A 20,027-nucleotide genomic window follows, 5' to 3' on the forward strand; every position below is an offset into this window, starting at 1 on the left:
CAGTTTAGTTTCCAATAAGTTATAATGTCTGTTGATCTGGTTTGTTTGCCTCTACAAGGAAGAAACATTGGCCCGAATTCACGAAGGTGGTACAAGTGAAACCATGGTTTAAACCAGGGACAATTTATATGGAGTGCCAAGTGTCGCATGGCCTATTTCGTTCCGAAATCAGTCATTTCGTAACAAAATGACAACATTTTGTTGATGAAATGGTCATTTCGTCAACGAAATGACTGATTTCGGAAAGAAATAGGCCAAGTGACACTTGGTGCTCCATACAAATTGTCCATGGTTTAAACCATGGTTTCAAGCGTACCACCTCCCTGAATTCCAGATTCGGGCCTTTATGTACTATTCATAGACAACAAGCAAGGGTTTGAAAAGGCTATACACGGTATGTGCAAAGGATAAAAATCATTATTTCTTGCCCCTCTTACATTGCCTATTGGAACCTCATAAGAAATACATGATATACATATTTTTCATCATGAAGCAATAAAAGGCATCCTTATAGATCATCACACCTGGTAATCTCACATCTGTTTTATTTTTGTCTTTTTGCATCAGAATAAGACAACATGAAAGGATGGCTGGCCCTAACTTTATCGCGTTGGTCAGACCAAAGCTTTAAAGCTTTGACATGGCGTGGAGAGTCAAACCGTGAATGTCGTTCATGGCCTGGGAGATGAGCTTGAAGAGGGCGTGGTTGTCCGTCTCCGAGCTGCTGTGGTGGCTGACCACACAGAACTCAAAGCTGGAGTCAAAATAATATGAGATACAAAAGGGTACATTGGTAGTTGTGATCAATAAGGTTTGTTGGCACGAGAGTGTGCAGTCAAAATGAAGGTAGCTGCAATTGCTGTCAAAGGCACTTGTCTTTCCTGGATACTGTACAGTCATTGAACAGTAGATGGCAACAAACTTCTTTACTCTCAATGAATACTACACTGAAGATTGATTGTTGTACTATTGAGCAATCACATGGGTCAAATAATCTTCTAGTCTACGCTTAAGTCATAGCTATTTATTTTGTGAATGCTAAAAAAAATCACTTTGATCTCAGCAATAGTTGAGACGATATGATATTGCAAAAATCAATATCTAACCAACTGAAATGTAATTACAATAGAATATACAGGCAATTCTTTTAATCACTAACATTTCGAATTGAAAGATCTGAAGTGAAGTCACTATCGATATCCTGATCAGTGTGCGTGCACTATCCCCTCAATTTTAGACATCTCATTTGTACGCATACGTACCCTGCATACTTTAGTACCAGTCGTACAATATTAACCTCTTTGGTTGTGATACACAAGCTGTACACCTAGAGCCCTATACACATTCAGACAAAGGCTAGTGGTACACACCCACTCACTTTGCACTTCACGCATATCTCAAATGCTTCTTACAGAAGCTGAAATAAAAGCTGATGTGAGGTTAGCTGACATTTTCAGGGTTAACTGTTCCATAACTACAAATTACAGGTATTCGCATTTCTGCTTTTAAAGTGAAACAAAAGAGAAGGCACATTCTTTGCATCAAAGAAATTCCCTAGATATGATGATTGTAATAGCAACTCATTGCTATAGTGGGACTTGTTACAGTAATGTTGCTAATTGACAGACACAGACTTCTATGATATTTCTCTGTACAAACTATGTCCCAAATAATGTCACTTCTGGCAACTTTTAACAAAATGTGCAACAATTCTATTTGCTTGACTTTAGTCTCTTTGTTTTCACGTAAAGTGAACGTCAGCACGGAGTGGAGTGTGCAATATGTTTAACACTTTCTGTGCTGGGGACTTTGGACAGCATATTGTATACGCCGAATATTTCGCGAGGTTTTTATTTTTCGCAAATTTCGCGAGTCAGGTGCTATTCGTGAAATTAAAGACACGCGTAAATATTGATTCTGATCCCAATGTGGATGTGACGGATGCGTGTGCATTTCTCCGTGCAGTACAGGACTCCACGATCGCAAATTTAACCACCCGCGAAGTCGTCGGGATTCCCAATTCGCGAAAATGTAGACTCGCGAAATATATGGCGTATACAGTTTTCAATGGTATGAGGTCTTCTGTGCCAATTGGCACTCGAAGCACACAAACAATTAAAGCATTAGCCCAGCACTGAAAGGGAATATACTGATCCTCGCCTTGGAGTAATCTATTAAAGGGGATGGCTAGTAACTGATCAGTGGGAATCAGTGGGAATGCTGGGGGATGATTGTACCAATCCTTGTGGGGTTCATTTAAGAGTACATTATATATCTATTGTTGTGTGAAAATTATTTGCTTCAGAATGGTCTCATATTCAATTAATGTGCAGTTTAATGTAAACGGGCCGTTAACGATCGCCCTGTCACTGCACAGGCATGCTAACCTGGAAACATTAAACTGCACATTACTTGAATATGAGACCATTCTGAAGCAAATAATTTTCACATAACAATAAAGTGTATATAATGTACTCTCAAATGAATCCCACAGGATTGGAACAATCATCCCCCAGCATTCCCACTGATTCCCACTGATCAGATACAAGCCATCTCCTTTAAATACTCACTTGTCATCTGTAATCCTGTAGGTGCAGAAATATCCATCATGACACATGGGTGCCACGAGGCCCAGGAACGGTGTGTATCCTGCCAGACTTGTAGACAAGGTAAAGTTACCACCTCCACCACTGTAGGATTGACCATGGAGTAGAGATGAAAGGGTAAAAGGTGGACTTTGTAATGTGACCACAAGTTGTAATTCCTATCCTGTTCATCTCATAACATGACAACTCCATGGTAGCTTATGTTTGACTATCGTTATGACAGGTACCAAGAATATCCATCCATCAGGCAGTTTTTCTTAGGTCACAAAAACAAAATGTGGAATGGAGGGATGGACACCCTGGAAACACAATGCCTCTGACACCCTTTGGGGGAAAGGCATTGAAACACTAGTCCTGATTTAGACATGCCATGCCGGAGGACTCTTGGTAAAAATAACCTTATTTCACTCAGCTTATCTGACAGACAGTGTACTAGGGTAATCAAATATTAGAGTTTTGACCAACTTGCATTCAGGCTCTAACAAATCCATAATTCCATTGCTATCAGCATGGACCTAATATAACATGGACTATTCACGGCAGTCTTTCTTTGATGTTATGATTGTCACCGACACCTGATTATGTGCGTCTTAATGAGTACATTCAGGTGTCTTGACAATAACGATTGTATCGTCACTAACAAAAGAATCGTTTCCCTCATTTCAGTCTTGTTTCACTGATGTGCCTTTTTTCAGACGGGAATGTCTTTGAATAAATACAGATGATGAGGAGCAGCAAACCTGAGATCATTACAAGTTTTGTGTCAAAAGATGTGTAATTGCTGATTCGCACATTTTCGCACACGCATAAGACCTTGCCTAATGGCAAGATATATCTGTACTCTACCATTACCGTCCCTTTTTGCTCTGGAACTTGAAGCTGGAGAAAAGTGAAATATTGAGATCCAAATGATAGTCATTCTGCCAAAATGTTAGCTTTCTTTTAAAAACTGCCTGCTTCTCCCAAGCGAAATTGTTTTGAGGTATGATTTCCCAACATACACCACAACTGCACATTCACTTTACTTGATTTTTTTGTGAGTTATTTTCTTCTGCGCATATAGTTTTAGATTTCTCGAATCTCCGTCTTGTTCTTCTCCCGGCTTGCTGGCGGTGACGATCATGGATCAAAGCAGTAAAGCATGCTAAAAATGTCTGTGGCACTTTTGAGATGTACGGGTGCATGAATCAATTAACGATACGATGAATGTCCATGCGTATTAGGTCCATGCTATCAACGATAAGCAATACAATGTATGCAAAATACTGCAACCACGGACCATCTAGCGCTTTGGGCATTTTTGCTGATTTGTGCTTCATCCAACTTGCACAACAATACGAACAGGTGAAAAATGTAGCAAAAATGTGCAATGCTAATTTGAAAATGATTAATGGTGCAATCATGACTGCTTGTACAACACCACACTGCAATGACAAGACATTATTGTACCTCTTGATGAAGCCTGCATCCAGAAATATTTCAGGAACGGAGAGGCCAAGCTCGTCTGAGATGAAATAGAGGCCCAGAAGGTGTCTGTCACAACCCTGGTTCTGCAGACACTCCCCCATGAGGGTGGCGTGTTTTATGAACGCTGCCTTTAAAAGGTCCGCCTGTGTGGATTTCTGCAAGAGAGAGAGAAAAAAATGAACACACCCAAAACAATTGGTATGTAAAAATCTCTGTGATAGATACATTATTTCTCACTGAAAAAAATATCACATGCACTTCAAAGTACAGGTGCTGTTTTAATGCTAATAATGCCATTATTGTGAATGAACTCTGCCTATAGGTGTTCACACTGACATACAATCTACATTCACAATAGCATGTGATTGGCATACCAGTAATACCATAATTACATAATTCTACTCTAGTGTATGGGAAAATATGGTGTAATGCATATACAAAACACATTTTAGTCACACATCATTGCTCATTTTGATTGCAGAATTATCAAAAGCTTCTCAATTGCTATATTCATGACTAATCCTAAGATTGGCACATCTTTAGTGGTTAAAATTAATGTTTCTCTCTGTTACAAGTCATTTCTCCCCCGATCTTTGTTCGTACTCATTATGCACAGCCACTGAGGTTATTTTTATGAAGCAAGTATATGTTGTTGTTATTGTCCCTATGTATTACGTAGGCTGGGAAATGATTAGCATTATTCTATAAAAACACCTGTAGCTTCCCCAGCACAGTGCTGCTCTTCACTGGCAGCCTGACACTGTAGTATTTCAGCAATGTGTTGTTGCTGGGCCAGATTTCTATACACAGGACCGTTCTATCCAGGTGTCAATAACTCTTTTGTTTGTCAGTGGTATCTCAGATTTTTTAGTAGGGCGTAACAATAGATCTTTGATAGCACTTGTCTAAATTTTTACCATGTTCTAGGTTTAAACCAGGTTTAAACCACCTTCGGGACTTCGGGTCAATGGGCTGAACAACCCACATTTACACAAACACAAATGGTGTGTTCAGCTTATACACTACTCCTAAGCATGTCACTGTTTGTGTCTGGTGATACGTCCTGTAAGTTGAATTTTGTGAGTTAATTTATTCAAAATATCTCTTTATACAAGCTCTTCCTTTGATTCAACGCTGTAAGTTATTTTAAGTCATTCTTCCCTTGCATAATGAGCCATTACTGTTTGAGAAGAAGTCGTGGGATTCAAGTTGGTGTTAATTTTGGCAATATTAGGGACAAAAGCACAGAGATTTCGACATGGCGCCAGAGTTATCACCGTGGAACAAGTTCTTCTTACATGACCTTGATGAACTTAGTGACAAACATCTTATGGGATGGATAAGCACATAGCCCTCGAGTGGTTATATGAACAGAAACTACGAGCCAAGGAGAGAAATTGTCCCTCATGTGGTTCTCCCATGAAGTAACTCCAGACAACTGACAGGTTCGATGGATATTAGTGGGTTTGTCGAGTCATGAAGGGGAAAAGCTGCAATCAGAAGGAAATATCCCTCCGTCATAACTCTTGGTTTTCTTTCACAAATATGCGTATCGAAGAAGTCCTGAAATACACGTACCGGTGGAGTATGGGGATGAAACGATCTGCAATAAGGACGCAGCTTCGCGTATCAGAGCACACATTGGTGGACTGGGATATGTTTTGCCGAGAGGTATGTTTGGATGTACTTTTAAGTCAGAAGTCGATGATTGGTGGACCCGGACAGGTTGTTGAAATTGACGAGACCAAAGTTGGCATGCGGAAATATAACGTCAGTCTCACTGTCGAAGGACAATGGGTTTTTGGAGGAATTGAGCGAGATTCCAAAAAGAGTTTTGTCTGCACCGTAAAAGACCGATCTGAAGCAACGCTGCTTCCTCTGATCAAGGAACACATCCAGGAAGGAACACTAATTGTGTCAGACTGTTTGAAGGCATATTCAAATTTGGCAAAACATGGATACACTCATCAGCGAGTTGACCATTCCATGGAGTTCAAAAATGATGAAGGATTTCACACCAATACCATGGAATCCCATTGGCTACACCTGAAGACTTCTCTGCCATCGTATAGCAGAACGAAGAAACACTACGCGTCATATTTTGCAGAGTTCATTTATCGCTACCAACACAAGCAAGATGACTTTTTCATGAAGTTCATCCATAATATGTTGAAGGTTTTTGATCTTTATAAATCTTCAGACGATTAATTTTATGTTTTGATGTAGACTACACTTGATGAACACTTCATAGCGTATTTGATTTGATGTCATCAGGATTTCACACTAATACAATTGAATCCCTTGGGAGATACCTGAAGACTTCTCTGCCATTGTACAGCAGAACAAAGAAACACTATGTGTCATATTTCGTAGAGTTCATTTATTGGTACCAAAACAAGCAAGACAACTTTTTCCAGAAGTTTATCAGTGACATTTTGAAGGTTTTTGACCATAACAGATTTTCAGACAATGAATTTCATGTATTGATGAAGACTACACTTGATGAAGACTATCAAGTGTATATGCTAGAAATATTTTTATTTCATATCATTATATTTTGTAAGCTTCAGCCATGCGTAGAAGTCAGTTTTCTTGTACTATGTCATAAAGATTAATGTGTCGATTGAAAGTTGAAACTCTATTTCATGTACATGTAATTAAAATCATTTAGACGAACATGATTGCTCTACGTAGGATGACTAAAAAATCCTCTATCATTATCAATTTCAAGGTGTTTAGAACATTATGTATCTCATTATGACATTTCCAAGAACTTTTCCTTAACAGAGAACTTCAGTAAATGAATTTTATGTTTTGATTAAGACTACACTTGATGGAGCCACATAGCTTATATACTACAATTGTTTTAACTTAGTATTACTTCAATTTAAAAGCTTCAATCTTGTGTGTTAGTAACATTCTTCTTTTACTATATCATGCAAAATGTGTCGAAAGTCTTGAACCCTACTTCATGTTTATATAAGAAAAAGAAATAAGCTTGATAGTTATATCCGTGTAATCTTGTCGGGCACACCAAAGTGCAGTACAGGTTCACTGAAATGGTAGGAAAACTTACAGTGGCAGCAGGGTCCACCATTGACTTGCACCAGGCGAGGGACTCTGGGGTGCACGACCGGCAAGTCTCTGTGCGCCCGTGGTAGAACTGGCGGGTGGTTGCTGTCTCGTAGGTGGCCACTGATCTGTGTGTGGTTCAAAAGAGAGAACAGAGGAGAGTGGGCGGGACTGGGAAGGAGAACGCAGCAAGGAAGATAAAATTCTGGTATGAATGACAAAAGGCGTTGAAAAAAAGAACAGGGAACTGTTTTGTTTGTTCGTAGGTTTGGATAACAATTCTTCACTATTTTTATCTTTCTTTATTGATAATGATATTCTTTGCATTGTACATTGTATCAGGTATCTTCATGTATTTATGTATGATTTGTTTTGTAAACGGGAAATATAAGTCTTCGGACTTTTCACCCGTCTGTGTGTTTTTGGATGGCAATAAATCTGATCAATAGGAACTCTTAATCTAGATGCTGATAACCGTTGTGGGAGGGCACATATACAATGGTCCATCTAGAAGGCTTGAAATGCTAGTGCCCGTATTTGTCTTGTAATTTCCCCACAATAGCATTTTCAGACATTGAGACAAAAGTATAACAGCATTGAATTAGACATGACTATTTGTTTTATTGGCTGTACTGAAAAATAATACAAAAAAATATGTTTGTTCCATAGTTTTGTGTCATCTGCCCTCTGTTTAAACCCAAAAAGCTGACTTGAGCCTTTGCCTCAGGTGAGCTAAATAAAAACCTTTATTATCAGGCCAGTGGCTAAGGCCATTGGGAAGAGTGTGGCATCTTTCCAAAATAGCTCAGAGTCGCCCCTCTTTAACTGGGAACTAGAACAATCAAGAATACAAGTATCACTTTGATAAGGTGATGTGCCTCTTAATCAAGTCCAGAGAGGAATTCTAATGTTGGCTGTCACACACAGACTCTAACTTTAAGCCAACAAGTGGTAAGAACCCAGACATGAGTTAGGTCAGATGCTGGAGGGCAAGGATGAGAAGCAACAGGTGGGACTTAGAATGACCTAGACTAGACTTGGCTGTGGGCAGACAACAATAAGATTACTTATCTACCAAACACTGCTGCCAGTTTGGCAATCCTAAACCCTTTAGCCCCAATAAACCAGACGTATGTGACCGTGCACCACAAAACCAACAAAAAGTTGCCAGACATTGATCACAGATTCTAAAAGAGCAGACTTTAAACTTTAAAAATTATGTATAAGTCAATTCAAATGGATTCTCTGACCTATTTACAAATTGGAAATAAAGGACACACTCTGGGAAAGTGCGCACTGAGAAAAGAGGCTCTAAGGTATAGGGTCGATTCAAGTGCTTTTATATCTTACCAAGCTGTGCTCTGTGCAATGAATGGGACAAAAATGGACTGTAAAACTCCATAGCAACAACAATGAAGAGATTATCAGATTAAGCTGAAATTAAGCATGCTTGATTAAAACATTCTATCAATGACTAGTACCAACTTTCAAAGTAGTAGCGTTATCCTTTCAAACGTTATTAGAGTTGAAAGTCAAGAGAATAGAGAATTCATCTCCAATATCTTTACAAGACCCAAAAAGAAAGTTATCCTTGCTCTTTCTGAACTTAATACAGGCATCCTTTTCCAGCATTTCAAAATGGACAATATGCATATAGCATGTGTCACTGCTAACTCCAAGTTGCTACATTGCATCGATTGATTTGCAAGATGCATACTATTCAGTTTCCATATACCATACCCATCATCGAGAAAGTATTTGCATTTCTATTGGCAAGGAAAATTGTACCAATACAAGGCCCTTCCTAATGGTCTTAGCCCTGCTCCTAGACTGTTTACAAAAATACTGAAGCCAGTATTTGCCCAGCTTCGGAAAGAAGAGCAAATTTTGGGATAACGTAATGACAATTTAATTGTGAGATCACAGGAAGCTACCCAAAGGGCGGTTTCAGCCACCACCAATCTATCATTAAATAGAGTTGGGATTCTCAGTTCACCCAGAGAATTCGGTCCTATGCCCAAGACAAGACCTAAAGGTTCACAGGTATCATTTGAATACTAGATTGATGCATATTACACTGCCAATAGAAAAGCAAGATGACATTCAGGAGTTTGCACCTCCCTCTTGTCTGACACCAATCTTCCCATTCCAAAGGTTGCTAAGGTTACAGGGAAAGTAGTTGCAACTTTTCCTGCAGTGGAGTGTGGTCCATTCCATTATAGATATCTAGAGAGAGACAAGATACAGGCTCTTAAAGACAGCACATGGTTATTTTGACAGACTCATGACTCTTTCCATTGAGGCACTATATCATGAATATGCATTTTGTCCAAAGTGGGTGTGGCCTGTTTGAACCATGTTGGAAAAAAGATGGATCGAGACTGGGACGATGCCGCTGGAGGTGAGGGAAGAACAAAGTTTTTGTTACTTTAAGTTTGATATCATTGGTGGTGGTGGTTTGTTTTGTTGTCATGATGTGTGACATGTTGTTGGGCCACCGGTATTTCCCTCCCTTCCGTAATACACGTAATGAATTGAAATGGTAGACAGAACAAGTCCATGGGCCATTTAACCATGGAGCGAGACAGAACGTTCATTACCAATTACGCTCAAATGTTAGTTCAGAGGGCTGGGGTGCCACGGACTTCACCTCCCACACAGGTGGTAGGTGGACTTGAGAAGAAGTTCATTCAGCTCAAGCTTCAGGCATAAATTACCTTTAAACATAGACAACTGAGTTAGCTCTGAAATCTTTCTGTGCAGATAAGAGGAATTGGCATGTCTTTACTGAGGATAGAGAACACTGCAGCTGTGTAGCTTATCTTAATAACATGGGTAGGCTGAAATCAGAAACCTGCAATCAGGTGGTGTTTATAGACATCTGGCAATGGTGAATAGACCGTGTTTTATCCCTCACAAATTATTTCTTGTGCTCTGATTGGTTGAGAGCATTGGAAGCAACAAAACCTTTTTTTTTTTCTACCATGAAAATCCTTGTCCCATCAGAGCCCTGCTATTTCCCTAATGAAATATCAAAAGAACTAAATCACGCTTGTGATTTGCTAAATGATACAACAAATGCACATTATTTTTGTGTAAGAGATCCTGCTCATTGCATTGACCTGAATACAGTATGGTTTTCCCACCAACACGGGGGAGAAGACGGGTTAGGTTTTCATGTACAAATGGGCCGCGGTATCGTGGGGTCAAAATGCCTTTCGAATGGTGCTCACACCCACGGTTTGAAACCTGATTCTCGCGGGGTGCTGCGTTTATCTAAACATCATATAATCGTGATTAGAGTGTTGTTACTGCTGAGCTGCTTTACGCTTTGCAACCCATATAGGTAGAGGTCATCTGAGGTGCAAGCTTTTTTGTAACCAACGGCGCGTATACTGGAAGCGACCATGACAGCTCGGATATATAAATGCGTTTCAAAATGGCATTGCCTTTATCTACTCGCAGAAAGGCGATTGTGGTCTCAAACGCATTTAAAATCATCCTTTGAATGGCATTTCAAATCACCTTTTCTAAAAGTGTTTAAAAACACGGCAGATGAATAAATCTATTGTCCGAAAATGCCTGAGAAACTTTTTAAGATAAACACACCATATGTGTTGTTAAACATTTCAGGGAATACCTCCGTTGCATGAAGCCTCTCAGAAGAAGGGTAATAGCACTGCCCATTTGATGTCAGAAGCCACATAAACAGGCCTCAACGCAAATGATATAAGGACATTGAGAGAAACCCTACAGGTAGCTGGAATTGACACTGGCCGATATATTTCGCGTTCGGCTTGAGCCGCGGGGTGGCAACATTGACTGCATACAAAATGCATAATACTTGCCCAAGCAGGATGGGCGAGAGAGACAACTTTGCAAAAGTTTTAAAACAAGCCAATTTAAACCAGAGGTCAAACTTTCACTAGTGAAAGTTTGACTTGAAAGGACACAATGTGATTTTTTTTTTTTAAAGAGGCTATGTGCCCTCCACTCCCTCTGCAATGGTATAGTTACATATCTACGCATGATTTGAATAATCAAAATCTTTCTGTTTTCTGTGGCTCTCTAGCCTCTAACCAACAAAGTCTTGACTTCTATCCTTTTGTGTTTGAATTGAGACTAATTGTGATACAAAAACAATCTCAACAACAATCACAACAACAACTACAACAACAACAACAACAACAACAACAACAACAATCATCACATCCGGAGGCCCAGACTGTTGCAAACGCGATCTAAAGTGGGCACGCTTAGTCTACATTCAAAGCAGTGGAGGCCTCATCCAAAGGCTAGTGGCTCTCAGTCACATTTGCCATCTAAAATTAAGCACATGCACAAGAGCATGCTCTTCAATAGTCCCTTCTACAGACCTCTACAAGAAACAAAGATCAAACTTTAAACAGTAAGTTTTCATTCAATCTTTACATTATCCATGCATGGACAATAATGCCCGACTTTTCCCTGCAAACTTACTAACAAGGCTCTATCTACTTCATCTCATTCTTAAAAAGACCTTTCTATATTGGAAACCTGCATTCATTGTTAAGTTAGACAACTCTGATTCAGTACAAAAGAGGTCATACAAGTAAATTACAATGCAAAACAGCCTGAACAGAGACAAGTTTGCGCTTACCTTCCATACATCCTGTAGTAGGCAAGCTGGATCGCCAGCTGACATACAATGTCTGGGTGGAGGCGAAACTGCTTGCACCACTTCTTGCCAAAGCTCGCATAGAAGCTTGTCAAAATTTCAACGTCGTCTACCTGCATGTCCAGTGCGTTTGAAAAAACATGTGGTGAGTGACTTGATGTCACATTAATGATCTTTTCATGATACAAGGGAGGTGTTAGAGAAGGAGAAGAAACAAGAATCTCTCCTTCATATCCTCGCTCCATACTGCAAAGAAGTTATGTGCTCTATCACAGGTGTCAATAAATTGCTTCAACACTTTTTAAGCATGCATCATTCCTCATTCACGAAAACTAAGCGAGCTGCAGTTCACCGTCCCTTTCAATATGTTTGGCAGCAATTATTCAGTATGTAAAGAACAGGACACATGAACAAAAATCACAACAAAATTGTACTTCTTTAACTACGAAATGCCATTCAACACACAAAAACAGGCTATAGCCAATCATCTAATCAAAAGATTTCACATACAGGTACTAAACCTGGCAAAGAAAATTACGCACAAATTTGCACAAGATGGTCAAATGCTACCTTTTATATGACACTAATATTCCTTTTTTCGGTCCTGGGGTATTGGTAACAAGACAGATTTGAGAAAGAACTGAAAATATTTGTTCGGTAACATATAACCAAAGAGTTCCACACAGGATTTTCAACATTTCCTCTGACATACAGCTTAAAATTGTTAAAATCAGGAACAACTGAAGTGGTCTCCATACTAAACCTCTATGGAAGAGCGGCTTGGAGCATGAGACACCAAAGCCAGTGGAATGCTAAGCATTCAATTGTCATGCTATAGAACCTACACATAAATCTGCACAAATTTGATAGAGATTCCACTCCTGTAACAGAGGAGTTAGAAAAGGAGAGACAACTCCTGCTCTCCTTTGAAGTCATGCGCGGCACCGCCGAGAAGTTATGCACTTAACTACAGGTGGAAATCAGGTGCTTTGACAAAAGAGAGCATCAATAATCGGGACTAGCGTTCTCCATCTAGAAATACTTGCCCCTACTGCATTTCGCTCTCTCTCTTTCAATGTGATGGCAACAATGAATTTGTGTACCTTAAGTTGGAGCAGCGAATCAAAATGCAGTGTAAAACTGACAATTTTAACAGCAAATAGTTTAAAAGCACGCTGGAGCACGCTTTAGCAGAGTACTTTATTTGAAAGACCAAAATATCCCAGATTAAAGGATAGAAAACTAACATGCGGAAATGTGCGCATTATAAACAAATATTAGGTTTTTAAGAGGGCCTAATTTTCATGTCATTTCGACTTGCACATTAGAAACAAACTAGAAATACATGTTTATAATATTGAATTCTTTCCTAAACTACTCTTAGTCAATTCGAGTATTTCATTTAAAATTTTACAGGGAAATAAAGCTTGTAATTCAACGAAAGGTGAAATGCGTTCTTCGTCTCCGAACTTCACCTTGCAACTAGAGCGGTGCAGAGCACGACTTCAAAGCGTATAGTGGAATGCTAGACATCTCATTGTAACGCTTTGAACCCAAACATGTGTTTGCATGACTTACGAAGAGTTGTCTCTCCTTTTCTAACACCTCCCTGATTATACATAGCAAACAAGTGTCAGCAAGAAATTGAACCTTGCGCAGTGACAGGTTGGTAGCAGGCTGGGATATCAGCTACATAAGAAATGGAAATTGCTGTCATAAGATAGTAGAATTAGTCAGACACACATCATATTGCCAAAGCTGTAAAGACATTGGAAGAGAATCTGCTCAACAATCATGGGTCAGATGACATAAACACTATCACTCTATCACTAAATTACAACCATTTACAGGTTACTGCAGTGCAATTTCATTTTATTGCTTTTCTTGATTAAGTCACAGAAAAGTGACTGAATGCATCAAGACTATTACTGTTTTCTCTCCTCCCCTCAAACTTCACATAACATTTGATTTTTAGAACAACGCTGCACACTGGCACTGGTCCAATGGTCTCTGACCAGTAAAAATCACTGTTGGACCAGTAACATTTTCAGGAATGGACCACTAAAACATGGAAAAACTGGTAACCTATTGGTCTGACCTGTCTGTCAGACCAGTGGAAAAATTGGAAAGTGTGTAACCCTGTTTAGGAAGCATATATACAACTTTGTATAAGGATATGACAGAGGAAATGTTTAACACACTCTCCTACTGTACGACACAAAAGCTAGACCATCTAAATATTCAGCTCCATATCATAAAATTTTTTTAATGCCACCTAAAACTATTCACTCTATACATGTAGTTCCTTCCTTAACCCTCTCTCCAGTTGTTACTATACCGTACATTCCCCCCCCCCCCAAAAAAAAAAGTACAACAGGACCCTCTGCAATGATCACTTTAAAAATCATGAATCCAAATACAATTTCAGGGTATGAAACTATGACTTATTACCCAAATCTTAAAGAAAACCCCATCCGATTTCCTTCGGTGGACAAAGAGAAATGAGAATTTTAGTAGAGCATGTCAGGAATTCCTTCCCTCCAAGTTCTGTCCATTGCGTTCACACATTAATATGCAGTTCCAAGAGCATCCCAGTGCTAAACTTGGAAGAATCAGACCCATGACATGCTTTACAACAATCCACGTTTCTCTGCGACCACTTAACAAAACTGAATGGGGTTTTCTGCAAAATATAGGTAAGATGTTATATTCTTAGCCGCTGAAATAGCATTTGCTTTTTTTTTTTGGTTTTTTGGAGGGGGATATACAGTAGAACATAATGTGACTACAGTGTCTTAAATCTCTTTATGTTTCTGAACTTGTTAGCCCAGTGTGGCAGACACGATGTGGCAGACACAGATACAACTTACAAGTTTGTGGTGAATCTTTTGAGCCGTGTCTATGGCTTCATTCACCACTGCATCTGTGGTGAATATCAGCTCCTCTGGATCTGGTAGGTCATCCCTCATCTCAGAACTGGGATCCTGGCAAAAATTCCAGTTACAATTTCACCATTTCACTACCATTAAACACAAGCACAACTATAAGAATTCATGATGTCATAGTACACTGTACATGGAAAAGTGAGAGAGCAATATGACAGGAATAATAACAAGAAGAAACATGTCCCAAAGTAACTTTGTAGACTTGGGGCAGCTGTTTGGGTGATCAATTCGGCATCTGTTTGCAAACATCAAATGTAAGAAGGACAGTATTTTCCGTGCTGTTTCCACTACTCATATATCTCGCTTGCCATTTCCAATATCTCAGATAGTTGCGAGGAATTGAGGCAAATCTAAATATGAATACTACGTTGACGCAACGTCAAAAATATGACACTGCCCCAATGCCATGTTTGGCCATCACGCCAACATTGACTCAACAGTGAAAGATGGATATGTTGGACCAACTTTGGTACGATGTTTAGCCAACTACCCATTTCTTATTCGTGTTGACATCGTTCCCACATTAAAGCAATGTTATATCAACCACTTTTCCACCGTGACAGCAAAGGTGCATAGGTGGTTGTAGTATGTTGGTCTAATGTTTGGATCACATCATGACAAGGTGGAAAGGTTGCTATAATGTTGGTCTAATGTTTGGATAACATTATAACAAGGTGCAAAATTTGTTGTTATAATGTTGGTCTAATGTTTGGATAACATTATAACAAGGTGGAAAGGTTGTTATGATGTTGGTCTAATGTTTGGATAACATTATAACAAGGTGGAAAGGTAGTTGTTATGATGTTGGTCTAATGTTTGGATAACATCATAACAAGGTGGAAAAATTGTTGTTATAATGTTGGTCTAACACTGGGATGACATTATATCAAGGTTGAAAAGTAGTTGTTACCTCCGCCAAGGAAGGAAGAGGTTAAGTGATCATCAGTGTTGGTTTGTCTGTTTGCAAAATAACTCAAAAAGTTGAGAATGGATTTGAATGAAACTTGCGGCACGTAGCTTGAAGCTGGTGACGTAAACAAAAGGCTTTTATATTGGGAAATTGGGCGATATTCAGCATGTGCGCATGGATGGAAATTGTAAATGAGCTGCTTGGCGGAGGTCTGCGCTCTCAGAGTGCTTTTCTAGTTATACAATGGTGGTCTAACATTGGGATAACAAGATACAAGTAAAGAGATAACATGAGAGCGAGAGAGAGAGAGAGAGAGTGAAAACAGTCTCTCTCATGAATTTAGCAGCACTCCTGACTTACCGGCCACGTTCCTCCATCTTTCACCATCCTCCGATAACCCCAGTGAGACATTTCTACGCAGACCATTGCATCAAAAGGAGCATGCTGTAAAACATATAACATGAGGCTCGTAAAGAGGTCTGACTGTTCGTGATTACAAGTAACAACCACTTTCCCACGTAAATTTACATAATTATACTTGTATCCACAAATGATGCATATATACATAATATGTATGTAATCTATGGGAAAGTGGTTGTTCATATGTGACCGTGCACCTCAAAACGAACATAAAGTCGCACACACTGATTTTGCGTGAGGACTGAAAATAAGTGAAGTGGGTCAACCTAGCCGAACTTGACTTTTTCATATTTTCTGAAAGAGCGGGTCTTCTTTTACATTATGCTAAAATTTGATATCATAAAACGGGCAGGAAAGTGTGTTTTTTTTTAGCAGTTTATCTCGAACATTTTTGGTAGAATAGTGTGATTAGGTGTGTCTTTAGAATCCCTTTTTCATTTCTGAAAAACCTTGTCCACACTCTTCACTTTCAACTCTAATAACTTTTGAAAGGATAGTGCTACTGCTTTGAAAGTTGGCATTAATTATGGACAGAATGTGTTAATTAGGCATGCTTAATTTCAGTTTAATCTGATAATCCCTTCATTGTTGTTACTCTGGTGGTTTACTTCCTGTTTTTTGTCCCATTCATCGCACAGCCAGCACGGTTTGGTAAAGATTAAGCGCTTGAATAGATACTGTACTTCAGAGCCTCTTTTCTCAGTTCATACTTTTCCTGAGTTTGTGCTTTCTTTCCAAAATTTAGATAGGTTAGGAGAGTCCATTTGATTTGAGTTATACATCATTTTAAAGCTTAAAGTCTGTTCTTTCAGAATATGGTCTTAACTAAAAATTTATGTCTGGCGACTTTTTGTTTGTTTTGAGGTGCAGGGTCACATATGTTGTCACATTATGTGACATTGCATCACAAAACCAACATAAAGTCGCATGCCCCAATTTTACGTGAGGATTCAAAATAAGTGAAATGGGTCAACATAGTCAATCATTAGTCTTTAATATTTTCTGAAAGAGCAATTCTTCTTCTACTTAATTGGAAAGTTTGGGATCATAAATTGACTGGGATATTGTGAATTTTGCAGTTTTTTCTAAGCACACATGCACACACACACACACACTCACTCACATACACATATCTCATACAACCTTGCATTAGAAAACCATATAAGATTTCTCAACTTATGTTAGCCTGTAAAATGTAAAGTTTTTCAGCTTTAAAATGTACAATATCTGGCTAATCTTAGCACACCGACATTAAAAGCACTACACAAGTTTATGCATATCAATGCATTTTATGAGACAAAGTATATGTGTACTATACCATAGACACATTTAAAAGGTAAAACGATACAAGTACTATGAAGGTCTTGTACTTACAGTAAATGAAGTTTACTATTTTCAATTTTTAACCCTAACTAGGCCAGGCTATTAAGGCTGCGTTCATGCGAAACTAGAATTGCGTTTCTAAACACGTTTAGTCGCTAAACGTGTTTAGTTGCGTTGCGTTCATGCAATTTTTCCATTTAAACGCGTTTCAAAACGTCGATCTGAAACGCGGAAAAAAGGGCGTTTTGAATCATGATTCTGCCAGAATCACGATCGCCGAAACCGCATGAACGCAACCGTGATTTCAATCATGATTCTATGACGTCATTGTGCGCTGTGCGCATGCGTGTTTCTTATAGGGTATCCCACAGCTTGTTGTTCTGTTCGCGCGTTTGTGTACGTCTTCTGAATCGTGTGGTTCGGTACCACATTTGCACTTGTTTATTTGCATCAACGCCATACACCGATTCTATGCTAGTATCTAGCTGTTTAATATAATAATACATGTAATTACTCTCCGATTGAGTTGATAGTAATGGCTGCAGCGCTGTGTCTACCAAGGGAAACAATTGGAGAGACGAAGAATTCAGATTATTCCTCGATCTGTGGGCAGAGCCTGAATGCCACAGCTTATTGGAAAGTATTCACCGAAATAAAAACGAAAAGGCCTATAATAAACTGACTGATCAGTTGGCATAAGGAGGTCTGGCTCGAGTTGCAGAGACAAGGTCAAACTGCGCAGTGCGCTGCGCAATGGCAAAGGATGAGCAGAGCCAGAATCAGCGTTGCGAAAGCTCGCATGAACGCTCTTCCGCTGAGACCGTGATTTGAAACGCCGTTTTGAATCATGATTCATGTTTGTGATTCTGGCTACGAAATTCGCATGAACGCGGCCTTAGGTAGATGATAGAGCCGGGGGGGCCTCCCAGGCCCCCCTCCAGATCTCGGCCGTCGACCGGGATGAAAATTGGCAAACATATTGCCTATGACGTAATCTAGTATTTAATAGTTCTTTCAATTTCTTATGTATTTCTTTGTTTTTTCAACTTTATGTTTTTCATTGTTTTTTTCGAGGATATTTGTCTGCAACATTGTTCCGAACAAGAAAGTATGTTAATTGATTTTAATCAATAAAACCCCCAAATAATCATGCTTTTATGAAATTTGCCTGTAAGCACAGTTTGCATTGAAATTGTACATAAATTCACGTTTTTTAAAACCCCATAGTATCAAAAATGTTGAAAATCACTGTCATCTGTACACGGAACTTGCATTAACTGCATTAAATTGCATCATAAGAATGCTTCGAAAAGTTGAATCAATCCTCATTCTAAATACCCTCTTTTTACAAAAAAAAAAATCTTATTTTGTGTTGATTTGTTTCGTAACAAGCACGAGAGGAGCTAGTTGAGTTATATGAAGCTCTCTTATGATTTCCATGACTTGCCTCCTTATTTCTGTATGATATCTGATGTTATAATGCCAAGGTGCACTGGGTACTTATAAATCACACATTCTTTAATTCAGTTCAAGTATACAGTAATGATTAACAAACAAAGTTATTTTCTGGTTATCATCATTCCTTACATCGCATATGCATGAGAGTGTTCCATTCTTGTTGACGATCATGAGGTAACTCTTGTCCAGCCAGTGATTGTGTGCATTGTGGCCACTCATAGCAGTTTGGAATAACTGGGGAAACACAGACGAGAGTAAAATGAAAATGGGTCAGGCATTTCTCAAGCGGAATTTCCTGCATTTAGCACTAAGCCAGAGTAATAAGGCTGCTAAAATTCCTTTGTTCAAAAATTTTATTCATTCTAACACTTCCAATACAGTGTGCTCATATAGTTTCCATTGTAACTGACTGACAAATTGCCCAGCATGGATTGTAAATAAGCACCAAAGTAATCAGTGTTCAGTAGTAGCCACAGTAAATATCATGGGCATACATACTCGATCCTAATCAAGCATATTATATGCCCATGATTTTATCGTAGCTACTACTAAACACTGATTTATCCAGTGTTTAGTTATTTCGATGTAGGGCACTTTGTCAATCAGTTGCAATAAAAACACTCGACGCAAGGATTTAATCGATTTGAATAGTTTTCTTCTCATATCTGTAGCACAGGATGTAACAATCTCTTTATTACTGTGACTTTTTGAATCGCATAGCTCATCCTCTCATTCATCATTCAAGCACCAATACTACCGAAAGACATAGCATACTTCACAGTTCTATCTCTGTTAATCTGATCTTTCCCCTAGCCAACCAGTGAACAAGATAATGTTTAGTAGTAGTGACATACTGTGAAGGTGTTTACACCACTCTTTACTTTTCCATGTAGATGTTATGATAACACTTCACAAATGAGAGCATCAGACTTTTGGCACTGTCACTGCTCACTTCATGCCCTTGTTGACGTATCTCCAACTCAAAACATAAAAGAAAGGCAAAAAAAAGTGAGTTATTGATAGCTTCAAATAAAATGAGCGTCACTGGGCATTGAACACAGGTTATCAAGGGATCAAATAGTTTCACAATCAGTGCATCAACAGCTACTTGACGATTGAGAAAGAAATGGTCTCTCACACTTGGTAGTTGGCCCGATCAAAGTTATTGC

At 39.0% G+C, this 20,027-nt stretch overlaps 1 protein-coding gene across 3 annotated transcripts in view; it reads right to left on the bottom strand.

Moving 5' to 3' along the window:
* Positions 1 to 383: 383 nt before the first annotated feature.
* LOC139731623 (peroxisomal carnitine O-octanoyltransferase-like) overlaps positions 384 to 20,027 on the bottom strand; it is a 39,740-nt gene continuing 20,096 nt past the window's right edge. For 2 of the 3 annotated variants that reach the window (XM_071642512.1, XM_071642513.1), the window contains exons 8-15: positions 18,988 to 19,092; positions 16,018 to 16,101; positions 14,673 to 14,786; positions 11,785 to 11,915; positions 7,150 to 7,273; positions 4,056 to 4,228; positions 2,571 to 2,690; positions 384 to 754 (exon numbers count right to left, since the gene is read on the bottom strand). In XM_071642512.1, coding sequence (XP_071498613.1) covers positions 628 to 754; positions 2,571 to 2,690; positions 4,056 to 4,228; positions 7,150 to 7,273; positions 11,785 to 11,915; positions 14,673 to 14,786; positions 16,018 to 16,101; positions 18,988 to 19,092 — 978 coding nt within the window. In that variant the 3' untranslated portion in view covers positions 384 to 627. The remainder of the gene's footprint in view (positions 755 to 2,570; positions 2,691 to 4,055; positions 4,229 to 7,149; positions 7,274 to 11,784; positions 11,916 to 14,672; positions 14,787 to 16,017; positions 16,102 to 18,987; positions 19,093 to 20,027) is intronic. The other variant, XM_071642515.1, reaches the window with a different exon arrangement.

Source organism: Diadema antillarum, unplaced genomic scaffold (genome assembly GCF_040938485.1).
Source record: "Diadema antillarum isolate AM-2024a unplaced genomic scaffold, OU_Dant_1.0 seq00000382_RagTag, whole genome shotgun sequence".
Lineage (NCBI taxonomy): Eukaryota > Metazoa > Echinodermata > Echinoidea > Diadematoida > Diadematidae > Diadema > Diadema antillarum.